Below are 14,582 nucleotides of genomic sequence, written 5' to 3' on the forward strand. Positions count from 1 at the left end.
TCCCTGCTCAGCGGGGAGTCTGCTTCTCCCTCTCCCTCTGACCCTCCCCCCGCTCATGCTCTCGCTTTCTCAAGTAAATCAATAAAAAATCTTAAAAAAAAAAGTGTTTAAAAGCTAAGAAAAAAATTCATTTGAAGACTACTGTGCTCATTTCTGTAATTTAGTGTGACTGCATTTACACAGGAAAGCCTTTCTGTGTTTAAATCCACACTGGCATTAATCGAGTTACTATTTATGGAGAACACTGCATGATCATCCTAGTCAGATTCATGCTTTAGAGCTGACAATTTAGTCCTAAAATTAGGTTATCACAGGTGAAGGGCTCTGTGGCCGCATTTTATCGGTGTGGCCAGCATGTGGCGCTGTTTCCCGTTAAAAGCTGCCTTTGTAAATTGTCAGAGCTCTCCAAATCTAGGGTATTTACAGTGGCTCAATGTAAATTTCAATGGGCTCCAAACATCAAAGAAGGAAAACCCACTTCAGTCTTTAAACAGAATAGAATTTCAGTATTTCTGAAGAGCACCTGTAGATTTCTTTTCATGTTTAGGAATGAACAGAAGTATGGTTGTTTATTAGAACTTCCTTTTTAAAAAGCTTTAAAAAGTGTGATTCCACAGAATTTTTAAATATGAACTTCACTGAAAAATTCGTTATTTATTTCACATGAAAACTAGGCCAGTCAGAAGAGGGAAATGAGGTTTTTAAAGTTATATTATTAAAGATTTAGTAAAAATGGTATAATTTCAGTTTCCTTTAATGTGCTTATGATTCTCAAAATATATGTTGGGGTCAAACCAGTGATATTTTGGTCATGTCAAGAACCGGAAATACACAAGTTACTTTTTGTATTTTAAATAGTTCCCTACATTTGACTATTAAGTACTTATCATGTGGCTATATGTATTGGGTTTCCAAAACCCAATATGTTCTTGGCATGGTCCATCAGCCGCTATGCTCAGGAAGGCGCTAAAATCAGCAGAGGCCATTAAATGTGCTAAAGCTAAAAATTTCTGGCGGGAGGTGCTGGGAGGGAAGAAGCATTCACAGTTGAATATAATGATCACCATACAGTGGATCCTTGGAACATGAACATGCATATTGACACATTTTATTTTTTAGTAGTTCTTTTAATTTTAGTAATTATTGCAGTGACAGAATAAAATTTTAGTGATGACTTAATCTAGAATAGGCTCTTAGCATGCCTGCAGAACAGGTGCCAAATTTAATACTAATTGATAGATTGATGGTGACTTTGGGGGAGGAGAGGCAGAAGCACAGGGAGACGAGCTCATGAAAAGGAGTAGCTTGAAATCATGTTATTTAACCATCCTTTGTGTATTTTGCCCAGAAAAATTTAAAATTTCATTAAGCTGTTCTTTAGTGCACAAAAGAAATAGCAGTTTTCTGAGGCCTCCTAGTAAAAATCTTAGTGAATAGCAAGGTGATTAATAAAATGTATACCTTTAAACATGTAAATGCAGCAACTCTGAGTTTTTTATAATCTCACTGAAGAGGAAAATACGTCGTATGCTTAACTTATCCCCAAATAGGGTATCTACAGTACACGGTGATTAAAAAGAAAAAAAAAAGCAGATGATTGCCGATGAATGTGTGTGTCCTTTTCTACAAAGCACAGCATATTCAGTGGCCCTATTGCATAAAGTTACCATTTTCATTTGCAGAAGGGTGAAATTGGCTGTCAGAGACCAGAGCAGTAAGCCGTGCCAGAGAGGTTCACGCCGTTCTTGCCTGAAATCATGTTACAGAAGATGGAAATCTGGTATGTATCCATTCAGTTGTTAACTGCATCCCGTGCTCCCCATTTCACTACTTTTTCCTCTTAAGAGCGCTTGGAATTCCCTGGATCATGTAATTCCAAGCTAAGCAGAAGGGATAAAGTCTGGAGAAAGAAGGAAAGCGCAGTTAAAGAAGAATCTAGAAGAGTCTTCTTACCAAGATTCTGAGAACTTAGCCTGCAAATGTAGTTGTGAGAATGGCTCAAGGCTGTAGCAGGGAGACATTTCTTGGTTTTCTCACATTTTCTTTTCCAGAGGTCAACTGCAGTTTCTGAGACTAAGTGCATGTTATTACATCATCAAATGAAGGCAATTAAACTCAGGTGAGTTCCCTCCCCTCACTTCACGGTCCCCTATCGCTAATGACAGGGGATCTCCTAAATGCCACCAAGTTTAAGTATTGGTCTTCCGCAATTTTAGAGTGAGTTCTCAATTTGCTTTTCCAAGAGGGGTGTATCTAGAGAAAGATTATGCTTGTTTCCTTCATAGTTTATTCTTACCAAACGCAGCTGGGAAGCTTTTGAAAAGATAAACTGCTAGTCTGAAAAAATAAGTCTAACACTATGTTGTTAGACTGGAATGTACTGGAAAGAGTATAGCAATATGATTATTAGGAAACAGATTGCTGTGTCCAATCCCTATCAACATGTATACCTAAAAAATTAAACAACAAAAAAGCCATAAATGCTACTGAAATCCATCTTTAGTGGGTTGTTTTCTAAACCCATTATCTGTCAAACCTGTCCCCGGTTCAGTGGCTATAGGAACACCAGGTGTTGTTTAAAAGTTGAGATTCCAGTGCCCTACCCACATGTGCTGAGCCAGAATCTCTGAACGTGGAGTTCTGGAGTATACCTTTAGGAAGCTTCTCAGAGGGTTCTTATTCTATGCTTAAAAAAAAAAAAAAAAAGGAGGTGGGGGGGAGGAAGGAAGGAAGGAAGGTACTCATATCCTAAAAATATGACTTTGAGCCAAGCCTTGCTAAGCTCTTTCTTACCAATGTGCCTGGGCAATTTTCACCCATCCCTTTATCCACCATCCCTTCTGTACACTATGGTTCTCCTCCCGTGTGGTGGATGTTCATAAACTTAGAGATCTTCATGAACTTAACCAGTCCTGTCAAAAGTTAGCTTCCGTGAGCCGCAAAATAAATTGGGCACCTATAAGCAGAATAAAAAACTCAGATTTTAACTGTTATTCCGACTTTACCAAAATGTTTTCCTCTTACAAGTTACTTTAAACTAAAATTAAAATAGATAACATATAAAAGGCCAGCATAGTCACGGAAGATGTCCGAGATAATTCTAAAACAAGAAAGCAATATTATCGCAAGTATAATTTTAACATGTGCGTAAGGTGGCCCTATATGTTTAATCTCAAGCTTTCTGTTCAACGGACTAGATGTTCTCTTCTGTGGTTTATTATAAAATGCATTTCCTCATGGAAATGAATATGCTGTGGAACCCATAAAAGTAGCACAGACACTGCTTTTTAAAAAAATACAGTGATCCCTTTGAACATTTAAAAGCTGTTTTTTTAAAAGCTCAGCATTCTTGTCCGTATGATATCATTTTCTAGAATATAAATTTCATGATATGACACGCAAAGGTATAAATCAAAGATACCCTAAGAAAATGTAGGCATGCATAATATCCTTGCTTTCACCAAGACCAGGTATTTGCTTGACTTCAAAAGTTAAATGCAGTGGAAGCCTCTGCTATAGCTTTTGGAAATGTTTTTAGTAATTCCCAGTGAATTCGAAGACAATTCCTCTATTCAGATGTCACTCCTCCATTCACTGCCATGAGGCCGTCTACACCTACCAGCTTGGGGTCACCATGGTTAGCTTCTCTGCTCTGGTCATTATTAAGTGTTTAACAGACTTTAAAAAGATTTCCATTCACAATTCTGAGCGTCTTTTAAGTTACTGAGCTCATGCCTAAATTTTTTATGTTTCCCGCTCAAGGGCAGTGTTGTGTTGCTGAAACCTACACATAGGGCTGCCTGCGTAACTCAAACCTTGTTCAGAATGAAAATCAAGACGGTGACAGGAGAACATTAAACCAAGTGTGATCTTTCTAGGAGGGAGCTCCACGCAGCCGGTGCTTCCTACAGAACCTTTTGAAAGAGTCCACTCTGGTTTTTAAAAGATTCATTGGGAAACACGCTAAGCAGTGAATTCCATTTGGCCTTGCTGACTGAACCGTGTGAAGAAATAGACACAGAAGATGAGGTACTTGAAAGAGAATCACAGGTATAACAGGATAACTTGTAGATGGTTGTCGCTATAGTTTAACAGGAAGAGCTCAGACTCACAGAGTGGAAAATGTGCGGGGGGGGGTGGGGGAAGTGGGGGTGGGGAGACGTTGGAAACTGCGGAAAGAGCCTAAGGTGTATGGGAAGAGGAATCCCACTCTGTGATGAATCTTTGGGCAGGTGGAGCGCATCGACACGCTATAGCTGTGCGTCGCCGTGCGCTTACGGAGGCGCTGGGTTTTGGAAGCCGGAAGTTCCGTTCTGCATGAGGATGCGGGCAGGTCCGGGCACAGGCCCGTCAGCCCGGTGGTCTGCCCCTGAGTATGCGTGTGCACGGGTCTCTGACTCAACTGTGTTATATGCACATATCCCCGTGCGTCAGGCGCAGCCTTCATGATCACACCCCAGCTCGCTCTCTAGGCCGTCCTCTCACACTTGCCAGGGCAACTCAGGGCAGCGTGAACCTTGTAACAGGTGCTGGGTTTATAAATGCTGCCAGAGCTCTTCACGGGGCACGGCCCTCTCTGGGGACTGAGAGCGCGTGTAGCCAAAGAGCCTGGGAAAAGATCGCAAGAGACGCTGAGGCCGAATCAAGAGTCTTGGGGGCCACATTCAAGGGCGAGAGTTTGGGAAAGATTTCTGTTTTGAGGCACTCGCCTTGGGAGAGAGTAGTGCTTTTACCAGAAAAACAGACAGCCCAGGAAGCAAGTGGTGTGTGTCTGTTTCACAAATGGCACTTGCTATGCACTCAGATCGGTTTCCGCGTAGTAATTAGGAAAGAAGGGAGCAAGAACAAAGGAAGAAATGCGGGGGAGGGGGGAGGGGGGGAAATGTCAGTCAAATGACCTTGCCTGGCTTCTGCCTCCTCTTACATCCGTATCAGTTGCTCCTTGGGAATGAAAGGAAATTCAAATATGTGAAAGTAGGAGCGAAGCTTGGACCCGGGGTAGAACCTGGGGAGGAAACAACTTTGAGGCGCCGCGTCCTTCCTTAGGCAGGTTGGTCGCCCCTGGGGGTCCCGAGGCCCTCCTTTGCAAGAGGGCAACCTGCATCCCAGGCCCGGGCTCGCTCACACCTGACGTTTGGCTGGATGGTGGGGGTGGGTGGGGGCTGGGGAGAATGCGGACTGTGGGGGAGCCTGCGTGGGAGCCCGACCGCCCAGAGTGGGGCGCACCGGGAAGACCCGGCCGGCGCCGCCCTGCCTTTGAGCGCGGGGGCTCGCTGCCCCTTAGACCTGCCCACGGCCCTCCGCCCGGCCCCCCTGTCACTCACTTTCCTTCCAGCCAATGGCGCGGCCGCCTGTCACCCTCTCCCCACCCCTGGAGGCAGAGCAGGGAGGAGGTTGGCGGGGAGGGCGCGGGGCTGGAGTTGAATGATTGAACTTTGCGGCGGAGTTGCCGCGGCCGCGAGGTTCCCGGCAGTGCGGCCCCGGCGCGGAGCTGGGAGCCTCGGCCAGCGCCCGGCGCCCGCGCCCCCGACCCGCAGCCATGGTGCCCGGGGCGCCCGGCGCGGCCCTGACCCTCTGCCTCTGGCTGGCGGCCTCCGGGGGCTGCCTGGCTGGCGGCCCCGGCGCCGCGGCTGCTCGGCGGCTGGACGAGTCCCTGTCGGCCGTGAGCGTCCAGCGCGCCCGCTGCTCCTCCAGGTGCCTCAGCTTGCAGATCACGCGCATCTCCGCCTTCTTCCAGCATTTCCAGGTACGGAAACCGCCGCTGCCGACCGGGGCGGGGGGCGCGCGCGGCGCCTGCCTCCCAGCCTCGGCGCCCAAACTTCTCGCCGGGCTCGGCCGGCAGATCCCGCTTTCCTTCGGCGTGAATCTCCCAAGTCGAGGTGGTCGAACCCTCCTTTCCGGCCTCCTCCTTGCTCCCGAGAGGAAAGAGAAACGTGCAGCATCTTCCCCCAACTCCCCTCTTGCCCGCGGAAAGCGCGAGGCGCTCTCTGTGGGGAGGGAGAGCGGCTTTGCAGATGCCGAGCGTGGCTGTGAGCGTTCGTTAGTTTCCCAGGACTTCCGCGCGCGGGACTCCGGGCTGGTGGCGAGTCCCGCAAACTCCCGGGCGCTCGGGGGCCCTCGGTGCCGCCAGCCCTTGTGAGCGAGGCCGGGAGGCGCGCCCGGCTGCGCCCGGGGACCCGCGCGACTCGCCCAGCCCCGCAGGTGCCCGCGCGTCGACACTTTTGTCTCTACTGAGCGGTGCTTTCCCCTTCGGCGGGCCCGGAGCTCGCAGCCCACCCTTGGAGCCCCAGGGGTTTCCCGGTCAGTCGTGTGTTTCCAGAATGTGTGTGTTGGGGAGGGGGTGGTGGTGGTGGTAGCTGTGCGCTCCCCAGTTCGGAGCCCCGGAGCTTCTAGGTCTAGTCGGTGGGGAGTGTGGAGAGTAAGGGAAGAGACTCGGGGAGGGGGGGCGGCTTACGGGACTTAGAGGGCCGCGTATGGGTGCCCTGAGAAGCGTCCTGGGGTCGGTGTCTTACCCCAGCCCTCGTAGGTCCTTTCAGCTGGAGTGTGGAAGAGCGTGTGTGTGAATGTGAATGTTGGGGGCTCAGGGGGACGCACGCTTGTTGCCTGTGGACTGCGGGACCCTTGGTGTTGGGGGGGGAGCGACAGCGCTGAGGGCCCCCGCAGGTCGTGCGTGGGAACCCGGGATGCTGGGGGCGCGTTTGCGCCGCTTGAGGACTCTGCGGAGGCGCGCTGGGTTGCCTTTCCCAGCCGATCCGAGTGCGCGCAGTCTGAAATCATTCACGCAGACGCCTTATTTCTCTCGAGGGCCGTCGTTCTCCACTTGGCCTTCTCGCCTCTAAGCGGCTCACCTGTTCCAAGACTCTAAGTTCCTTCTTGCCGCAGGGCAGGACTGCGGAGGCCAGACTCGGGACTCTTTGGCAGGTTTTTGATCTTAGGAAATAAACTGGGCGCCCCTCCCGCCTGGTCAGGGTAAAGGGAGCTTTCCAAGGGGCCCTGGGTTTTCAGCTGTGAAAGCAGGTGATTGTAATGACGGTGGAGTTTGGGACGTATCTCTGTACCCTTAAGGGTGTTCGTCCCGGCCTGGGAGCTAATGAAAGCTGGCGCCCAATGGCACAAGCACTCACGGTTGGGATCTTCAGAGATTGCACTAGCTCGCGAAGTTTGCGTGTGCGGGAGTGCGCGTTCTTAAGGAAGCAACCTGTAGTGGCTTTCCGAGAAGCTGGCACACTCTGCGTGCCTCCTGATTGTTTAGGGAAAGGGAAACCCGAGTGCTCGCGTCCTGCGCTGAAATTACGCGGACATCCTGGAGAGGGCTCCTCCCCAGCCACCTGGTTTCAAATCCGCCCTCTGCCCTGCTCTGTCAGTCCCTCTCCTGAGAAGATGCTCCACTGCTGTTTCATCAACAGAAAACAAAACAGAGTGACCCATTCCTGGAGAGAAAGAGTATCTTTCTTTCTTTCTTTCTTTCCTTCTTTCTTTCTTTCTTTTCTTATTGAATTGTCAGTTGCTGTAATTTATTTGTTTAGCAGTTTAAGCGGCTAAAGAAGCAGTTTAGATCAAGCCAATTCCCGTGAAAGGCTTTTCTTGTGGTCTCCTGGCATGATTTCTCTTCGGAAGAAAAACTGCTGACAGAATACACATTGCCACACAATCCTGATTACATTTTAATTAGCTGGGCTGGAATAAGCTGCAAATTACTGTTAGGACTTAATAACTGCTGTTTTTGCCATCAGTTGCCAAGCCATTCGTGGCGGGTTAACCCTAACCTGGTAATGCCTATCTGATTTACCTAAATTGCAGGGATTATGCTTTCTTAAGATTTGAAAAGGCAGCAACACACTCTCCTTATAAACCCTCAAGCTTCCCTGTCCCTCCCCCTTGTTAAATAATTGGGAGAGGACTACGGAGGAGTCAGGCTGATGCCGGCTCCTTATGGGGCACGTGGAATTTATTAACAGGCAGGAAAGGTGGGGCGAGACCAAGCTTGTGCATGAGCCCCTTCTCTCAGGGCCACCCCACCCACTTGTGCAAAGAAGCCCCAGCAGAAGGCTGTTTCTTGAGCAGGTGGCCATTTTCAACTTCTCTCGCACAGTTCTAGGCATCTTTTAAAGGATGGAAGAAGGCTTGTCTCCTCCCTTGAGGCCAGCCAAGCGTGTGGACTCTTAGAGGTGACGCCGCCAGGGCTCGCCTATGGAGACCCGAACCTATGCGCTCGCGGTGTAGACAGAGACTCGGAGCTGCGGGGGCGAGGGGGGGGGGGCAGTGCCCTGGAGTGGCAGGCCTGCAGAGGAGGCTGGAATCTAACGGTCTCTAACCCTAATTGCCCACGCTTTCCAGCCGCCCAGCCCTGCAGCAGCGAGGCTGTAGGGCGGCAGGTAGATGGTGCTCACCTGGTGTCTTTGTTTCGGCGGTGCGGGTGGGCTTCAGCTGTCAGCCCTGCAGCCCTCAACCAGCCTGAACGCCCAAGCGACTCAGTACTGATGCATGGGGAGGGGAATGGTGACGGGGGGGGGGGGGGGGGGCGGAGATTCCTGAATTATCTGGCACAGCCCCTGACATGGAAGAGTTCAGAATTTCATACTGAAAGGGAGACGGATGGCTGAACGGCATCACATCCCTACTAAATGCTGGCCCCATTCATGAAAAGAAACAGTGCAAGTTAACACCTCGCAGGATATCCATTCCCAGCCCCGTGTGCAGGGCATTGGGCACGTTGCCATTTCAAGTTTGCACATACCATATGCACAACGTCCTTCAAATCCCACTAACAGAGGTGGTTGGGAAGGACGTCCTTCTGTCCGTGAAATGGACAGGAGATCTGGGCTGTGGAGTCTGGACGTGAGCTTTGGAACGAGGCAGACCTGCTCTGCATCGGCCACTCTGCAGATGGGGGGCTTGGGCAGATCACCTTCCTGAACTTCCAGCCTCTCGTGCGTGTCCCATGGGAGATAAGTACCTGCCCAGCAAGGTGGAGATGCTAGCCCATGTTGGGGATAATGAAAGTGACGGTGGCAACGGAGCTAATGCTAACGGGAAGATTAATAAGTACCCGCCTCTGTTCTAGGTGTCCTGCAAGTCCTAGTTGATTTAATCTGCACAGCAGCCACATAAGGAAGGTACCATTTGTTCCCCAACTGATAAGCAAACAGGTGCTGAGAAGGTAGGTTACTCACAAAGCTTATGGACAGTGGAGCTGGGTTCCGAATGAGGGTGGCTGTCAGTTTTAGGTTTTGTTCTTATTTTTAGGACTTTATTGGTTAACTGGTTAATTTACTTCAAGAATGACTACCTAATTTTTGGGACTCAGGGCAAAATGAAAATGTGTGGTCCAGTATTTCAAATAGCAAGAAAAAAGAGTGTTGTTAAAGGAACTAAAATATGAAACGCTTTTTCTTTCTTCTGTCGCTCTTGCAATTTGCCATCGGTGTTTCAGATTTGCTACTCAGTGCTGTTCTCAGTAAAGAAAAATTTAAAAATTAAGTGATTAGTATGGATTTTATTCTTCGTCTTCATATTATTCGGTGCCAGTGTTAACGCGCAAATGTCAGAGCATTTCACTTGTATGCAGAATCACCGGCATTTCACAATTTCTATTTCCTGTCCTGGAGCGTGCTTTGAGATAGCTGGAGGGGCAAGCAAGACTCAGGGAGGTGAGAACAGGGAAGAGAGAGCTCCCCCCACCCCCCGCCAGGGGGCACACTGTGTGGCGTGCCCAGTCCCACAAGAAGATCTTGCAGGATGTTAATAGACCTTCACGGGAACTTGCGGTCTGCCAGGTGCATACATGCTTGCTCAGACATAACACGTGCTTGGTACCCTCTTCTGCAAGCTTCTAGACCACTTTGTTCCAGATGTTGTCCTCAGGAAGTCGAGCCAGGGATCTCCCCCTCCTCCTGTTCAGACGACAGCAAATGGGCAACCCCCAAGTCCACTGCAGCCTCCTCACGGGATGCAAGTAGATAACCTGCTCCAGGGATGGGTTTCGTCCCTGGGAGTCTGGGACTCTGGCTGCCCACCCACCAAACGCAGGGTGGTGCTTCCCGCATGAGATGAGACAGCCATCACTGTGTTCTGGAACACTTTGCCTCAGGCATGCATCAAACCCTCCTTAGACCCTTGTCCAGGTCCCTTCAGGGGCCGGAGTGTGACAGTCATTTTAGGGCAAAGGAGTGGGGAGGGAGAGGCTGGGTGAAGACTGGGGTGCCAGGGACAAGGGAGTGGGGAGCCGAGAACCTTTCCTGGGGGAGGTGAAGGAGCAGTGCGAGGCAGGATCATGCGTGATCCGAGGCTCCAAGCCTCCAGAACAAGCTCTGGTATTCCATCAGACTGCCCGTAGGAAACACCAACTCAGGATACAATCATTGAGATTCCAATATGGTGACCCCAGGCATTGGTCCCCCTGCGCATGGACCACATGCATTGGTCGTATGTCCATGAAGCGGCCCTGGTGTGGATTTTTGTACCTCAAGGGTGCAGAACCCTTGGGAGGGCTTAAGCCCACTTGCCCTGGGGGTTCCTCATAGGGTTTTCCACAGCGTTCAAGCTTACGATGCTGAGAAATGTTCACTTGGGAATAACCTCTACCCTAATTTTTTCAGCTTCACTAGGATGTCAAAGAGGGAAAGGAGGGAATATTGTCTGAAATAAACTCTTTCTCAGCGAATCTCATTTAACTTAAGAGTGACTCCCTCTCTTAGGCTAGTTGGGATATGCCTAGCAGAGACCACCATGCAGCTCAGTGTCAGAGCCTTAAAGACAGAGTCAGTGCACTGAGTATTAGGAGACCTGGAACCTGCTCTTTCTAGGCCTGTGTTTTCTCCAAGGAGGCTCGAGAGGATAGGACTTGAGAACAAATCGTAGCCAATGTGCAACAGAGCAGGGGCGAGTGTGTCTGCTGCTTTTGCCAGAATTCGGCACTGCTCGGGATCTTCGTGTTGGAAGATAAGTAGCAGGTTGCTGGCAGCCTGGGCCCTATGGGTCTAGAATTTTATTAGTGGTAAGAGATTCTTGCTTAATGGGACATTATTCACCCTATAAAGTACCATGGATAGGCCCGCTTAGGTAGCTGATGAGAGAGATCAGAGGCTTTTCCCAGCAGTAAGGGGAAGCTGTTTGTTTTGGCAAAAGGGAAGAACTAAGCTGGTGATTAGCTCATTCTACTTAGAAGACCAGCCTCTCGTCCAAGGAAAAGTAAATAAACAATTATCACATCAAAAACCCTTAGCAGCCACAGATCAGCCCCTAGGCTCAGAGACTTTTGGAGGCGCACTTTTGTGGTGAATTTACCCAGCCCTGGCATGTCCCATTGCCCTGCAGTGAGTTTAAGTGACAGGCCAGAATGGCCAGGCGTTTAGAGAGTCCCTGGAAGAAGGGCCCTCCTCAGCTTTGGCCTTGATAATTCCTGGTCTGGCTTCCCTGGATCTCTGGCTGTGTTTCTAAGAATTTCTGAATTGAACCAAAACTAAACACTAGGCTATTCATGGCATATCTTTGGTTTGTAGTGTGTTTCTCCTTGAATGCGATTTAAAAGTCTGTGTTATTGTCACTATTATAGAACATTTTAAAAAACACATTAAAAAACACTGACTTGTTCATTTCTTTGGGCACCGTATCATTAGGAAATAAATACTTCTGTATATGTTTTAATATTGTATATATTCATATACATCTGTATGTATTTACATATGATACCCTACATGCATATATGTGTGTCTGAAGGCCTAATTTAAAAGAGTTAAAAGTTAATGTTGGTGTGTTTCCACATAAAAAAGCTTAATCATAAATTAGGAGGTTGTTATTCTTTGAAATGGATTCCCCAGATCGTACGGTATAACTTATCCTCCTATATGTCTGCGAAATGGGTATTAAACTGTAGGGTTAGGGGGCGCCTGCCTGGCTCAGTGGGTGGAGCCTGCGACTCTCGATCCCAGGGTTGAGTTCAAGCCCTACGTTCGGTGTAGAGATTACATAAAAAAAACAAAAACAAAAACAAAAAAAACACAAAACCTCTAAACAGCAAAACTGTAGGGATGGAGAAGCTTATGAAAGGGTTAGTGGGCTCTGCTTGTATTAATTCAGGCATGGAGAGGTTCCTTTGCATAACTTGGCAGTGCTTTACAGGATTTTCCTCTCACACAATTTTGAGGGTGGCGGCTTGGACTACAATCAGAACAGCATATTGATATGATCAGAATGCATTTTATATATGAAAAACAGGACCGGGAAACTTGCAAATGCCCCCATCGCAGTGCCCTTGTGCAAATTGCTGCATAACTTTACCCTTTGGAAGGTTTGTCTGAGCTCACAGACCTTTCGAGTTCCAGCGTCGGCTGCCTTGCACATTACTGTTTCACGTACTCTGGACCCCAGAGTGTGGAAGTGTGTAGTCTATCAACATATGGCATTTGTTAAGTGTGACCTAGTTTTTCCTCTTGACATTAATCAAAGATACCCCTAACTCTTTCAAGCTTCAGATCAGCAGGAGGTCGCCCGCATCACAGAGCGGACCGATAAAGACGTCTTCCTGACCTTTTAGTTACCTGTGGACCATCATCTTAGGAAAACGTGTAATTTCTTTTGGATTCTCTGAAATATTGAACATAGGTCATAGACACCTATTCCTTCTCGGTGGATGCTGTTGCTGACCTTCTGTCCCTCACCTCTTTAACCCCCAGCTCCTGTATCAGCTGCTAATGGCTTACAGCTGCTCGCCCTTAGAGACTAACCTTCTGCCGGTGGGCGCCCTCTTGCCAGCAAAGCAGTGTCTCCTCCTCCCTTGGTGAGGGCAAAGCTCGCCATCGGCTCCCTGCTGGAGGCCACAGGAGGCCAGCTCCCTGTGGGAATAACTCTTCGGTGCAATCTGTGCTCCAGAGCATTGCATGGGACCAGGCTTCTGCAGGTCTCCGGCTGAGATCCCTTCCCTGCTTAGCTCATTCTCCTGCTTCTTTCTCTGTTTCCACGGAGGGCTTCCCTTAATATATCACATATGCAGGAAGACCCTTTTCAGCCTCTGCTTCTAGGAAACCCAGTCTCAGACACCTACGTACCTTAAGAGATTCCTGATCTAACTCAACACGGTTGTTTTTCAGATTGGACAACCTGATGCTTTTAGAAATGACTCGTTCAAGCACATACAGATAGTAGATAGAAGCAGAGAAAGAACCAGCTTTCAGAACTCTCAGCTCAGACTTTTTCCCGCTGTCCCTTTAAAAAGAAATCCTGAGATTTTATACAAATTAAAAAAAAAACAAACCAACTTCTAAATGAAGAAGCACTTAGAGGCAGAACATTTTATTTGGATTTAGTTTATATCTCCCGATGATTTCAGTGAAAAAAAAAAAGAAGAAAAAGGTTTCAAATTTTGAGCCTGATATAATAAGCACATCATGCTCCTTCACTGTCCGTGTGAAATGTATGTACTGTTAAAGCAAGCTTGAAATAGTTGTATGGCTGGTGGACAGTTGATGGGGTGAGGGGACAGCATTAACTGCGGTACCTCTGCAGGTCTGGGAAGATGAGAAAGAGAAGCAGTTAGTTCAGGTATTAACCAGCTTGGGATTTATTCAGCAAGCAGCCAGGGAGCCACGTTCCCCCAGGACCTAGAATTGGCTCTCTATCCTTAGAGTTCACACATTGGTTCCAAATGGTGAGTGGAGGCACTTTCCCTGGTGGTAAAGGAAGTTGGATAAAAGTAGTTACCCTTGATAGCCAATAAGTAAAGAAAGGAATATGGGAGCAGTGTTTATGGCTCATTTTAATGTACATCACAGACTGTAGATGCTCATTCTGTTTCTCCCTTTAAAAAAAAAAAAAGAAAGCAACAACACTGCTTTAATCCATTCCATTTATTTCAGCTAATATGGATAGGTTGCAGCCGTTTCAAAGATAGACTGTTAAGATCCCTGCTCATGGGGATCTTAGAGTCTAGTGGGGGCTGAGACTTGTAAGCAGCTTTGTTTCGCACGCGACTGCAAGGATAGTTATTTGTGTGAGCTCTCTGAGGAAGGAGCCTATATCCGTTTAGGGAAAGCGTCCTAAAGGAGATGACACTTGAGCTGAACCGCAAACTTTGGGTTACTCCAGCCCAGAGCGACCGGCGTGAGTGAGTGCAGAGTCTTGCAACAGTTTGGTCTGTCTGTTGGGGACTCTGAGTCCTCCTCACGGACAGGATAGAGTATCAGTCCCTCGGCTAGCAGCCAGCGTTTGGGAACTTGTCCCTGGGAGCTGTAACAAAGCTCACGTCCCTTGCTCTGCAGATCAGATTAAGAACATGCCCAGGCCATTACCACTTGGAGGTGTGTGTCCAGCTCTTCTTCCTGGTTCTTGCTGCTCTGGTTGAACCATAGGCTACACTGTGGCAGGTCTAATGCTCTTCACCTGATCTTCATGGAGCTCTTGCAGCGCCCCTAAGAGCGAGCCCCAGATGAGCGTAAGAAGGAGGCTGCCCGTTCCATCGCCTCGCCATTGTGCCTACAACAGGACCCCAGTCTGAACTTGCGGGGGCGGACCCAAACTAAGAAACTCTCCTCAGTTACTGAGCCACAGGTTAGAACGTATTTGGCATTGCATCTTACAGTGTCTTG

The 14,582-nt window shown here is 48.6% G+C and overlaps 1 protein-coding gene across 1 annotated transcript in view; it reads left to right on the forward strand.

The window, feature by feature from the left end:
- The first annotated feature begins 5,539 nt into the window (after positions 1–5,539).
- The window catches only part of ANOS1 (anosmin 1), a 187,824-nt gene continuing 178,781 nt past the window's right edge, over positions 5,540–14,582 (forward strand). The window contains exon 1 of the mRNA XM_028114947.2: positions 5,540–5,746. Within this exon, the coding sequence (XP_027970748.1) occupies positions 5,540–5,746 (207 nt within the window). The remainder of the gene's footprint in view (positions 5,747–14,582) is intronic.

This window comes from Eumetopias jubatus, unplaced genomic scaffold, assembly GCF_037043125.1.
Source record: "Eumetopias jubatus isolate StellerSeaLion01/CBP00866 unplaced genomic scaffold, mEumJub1_p1.0 scaffold_11, whole genome shotgun sequence".
Lineage (NCBI taxonomy): Eukaryota > Metazoa > Chordata > Mammalia > Carnivora > Otariidae > Eumetopias > Eumetopias jubatus.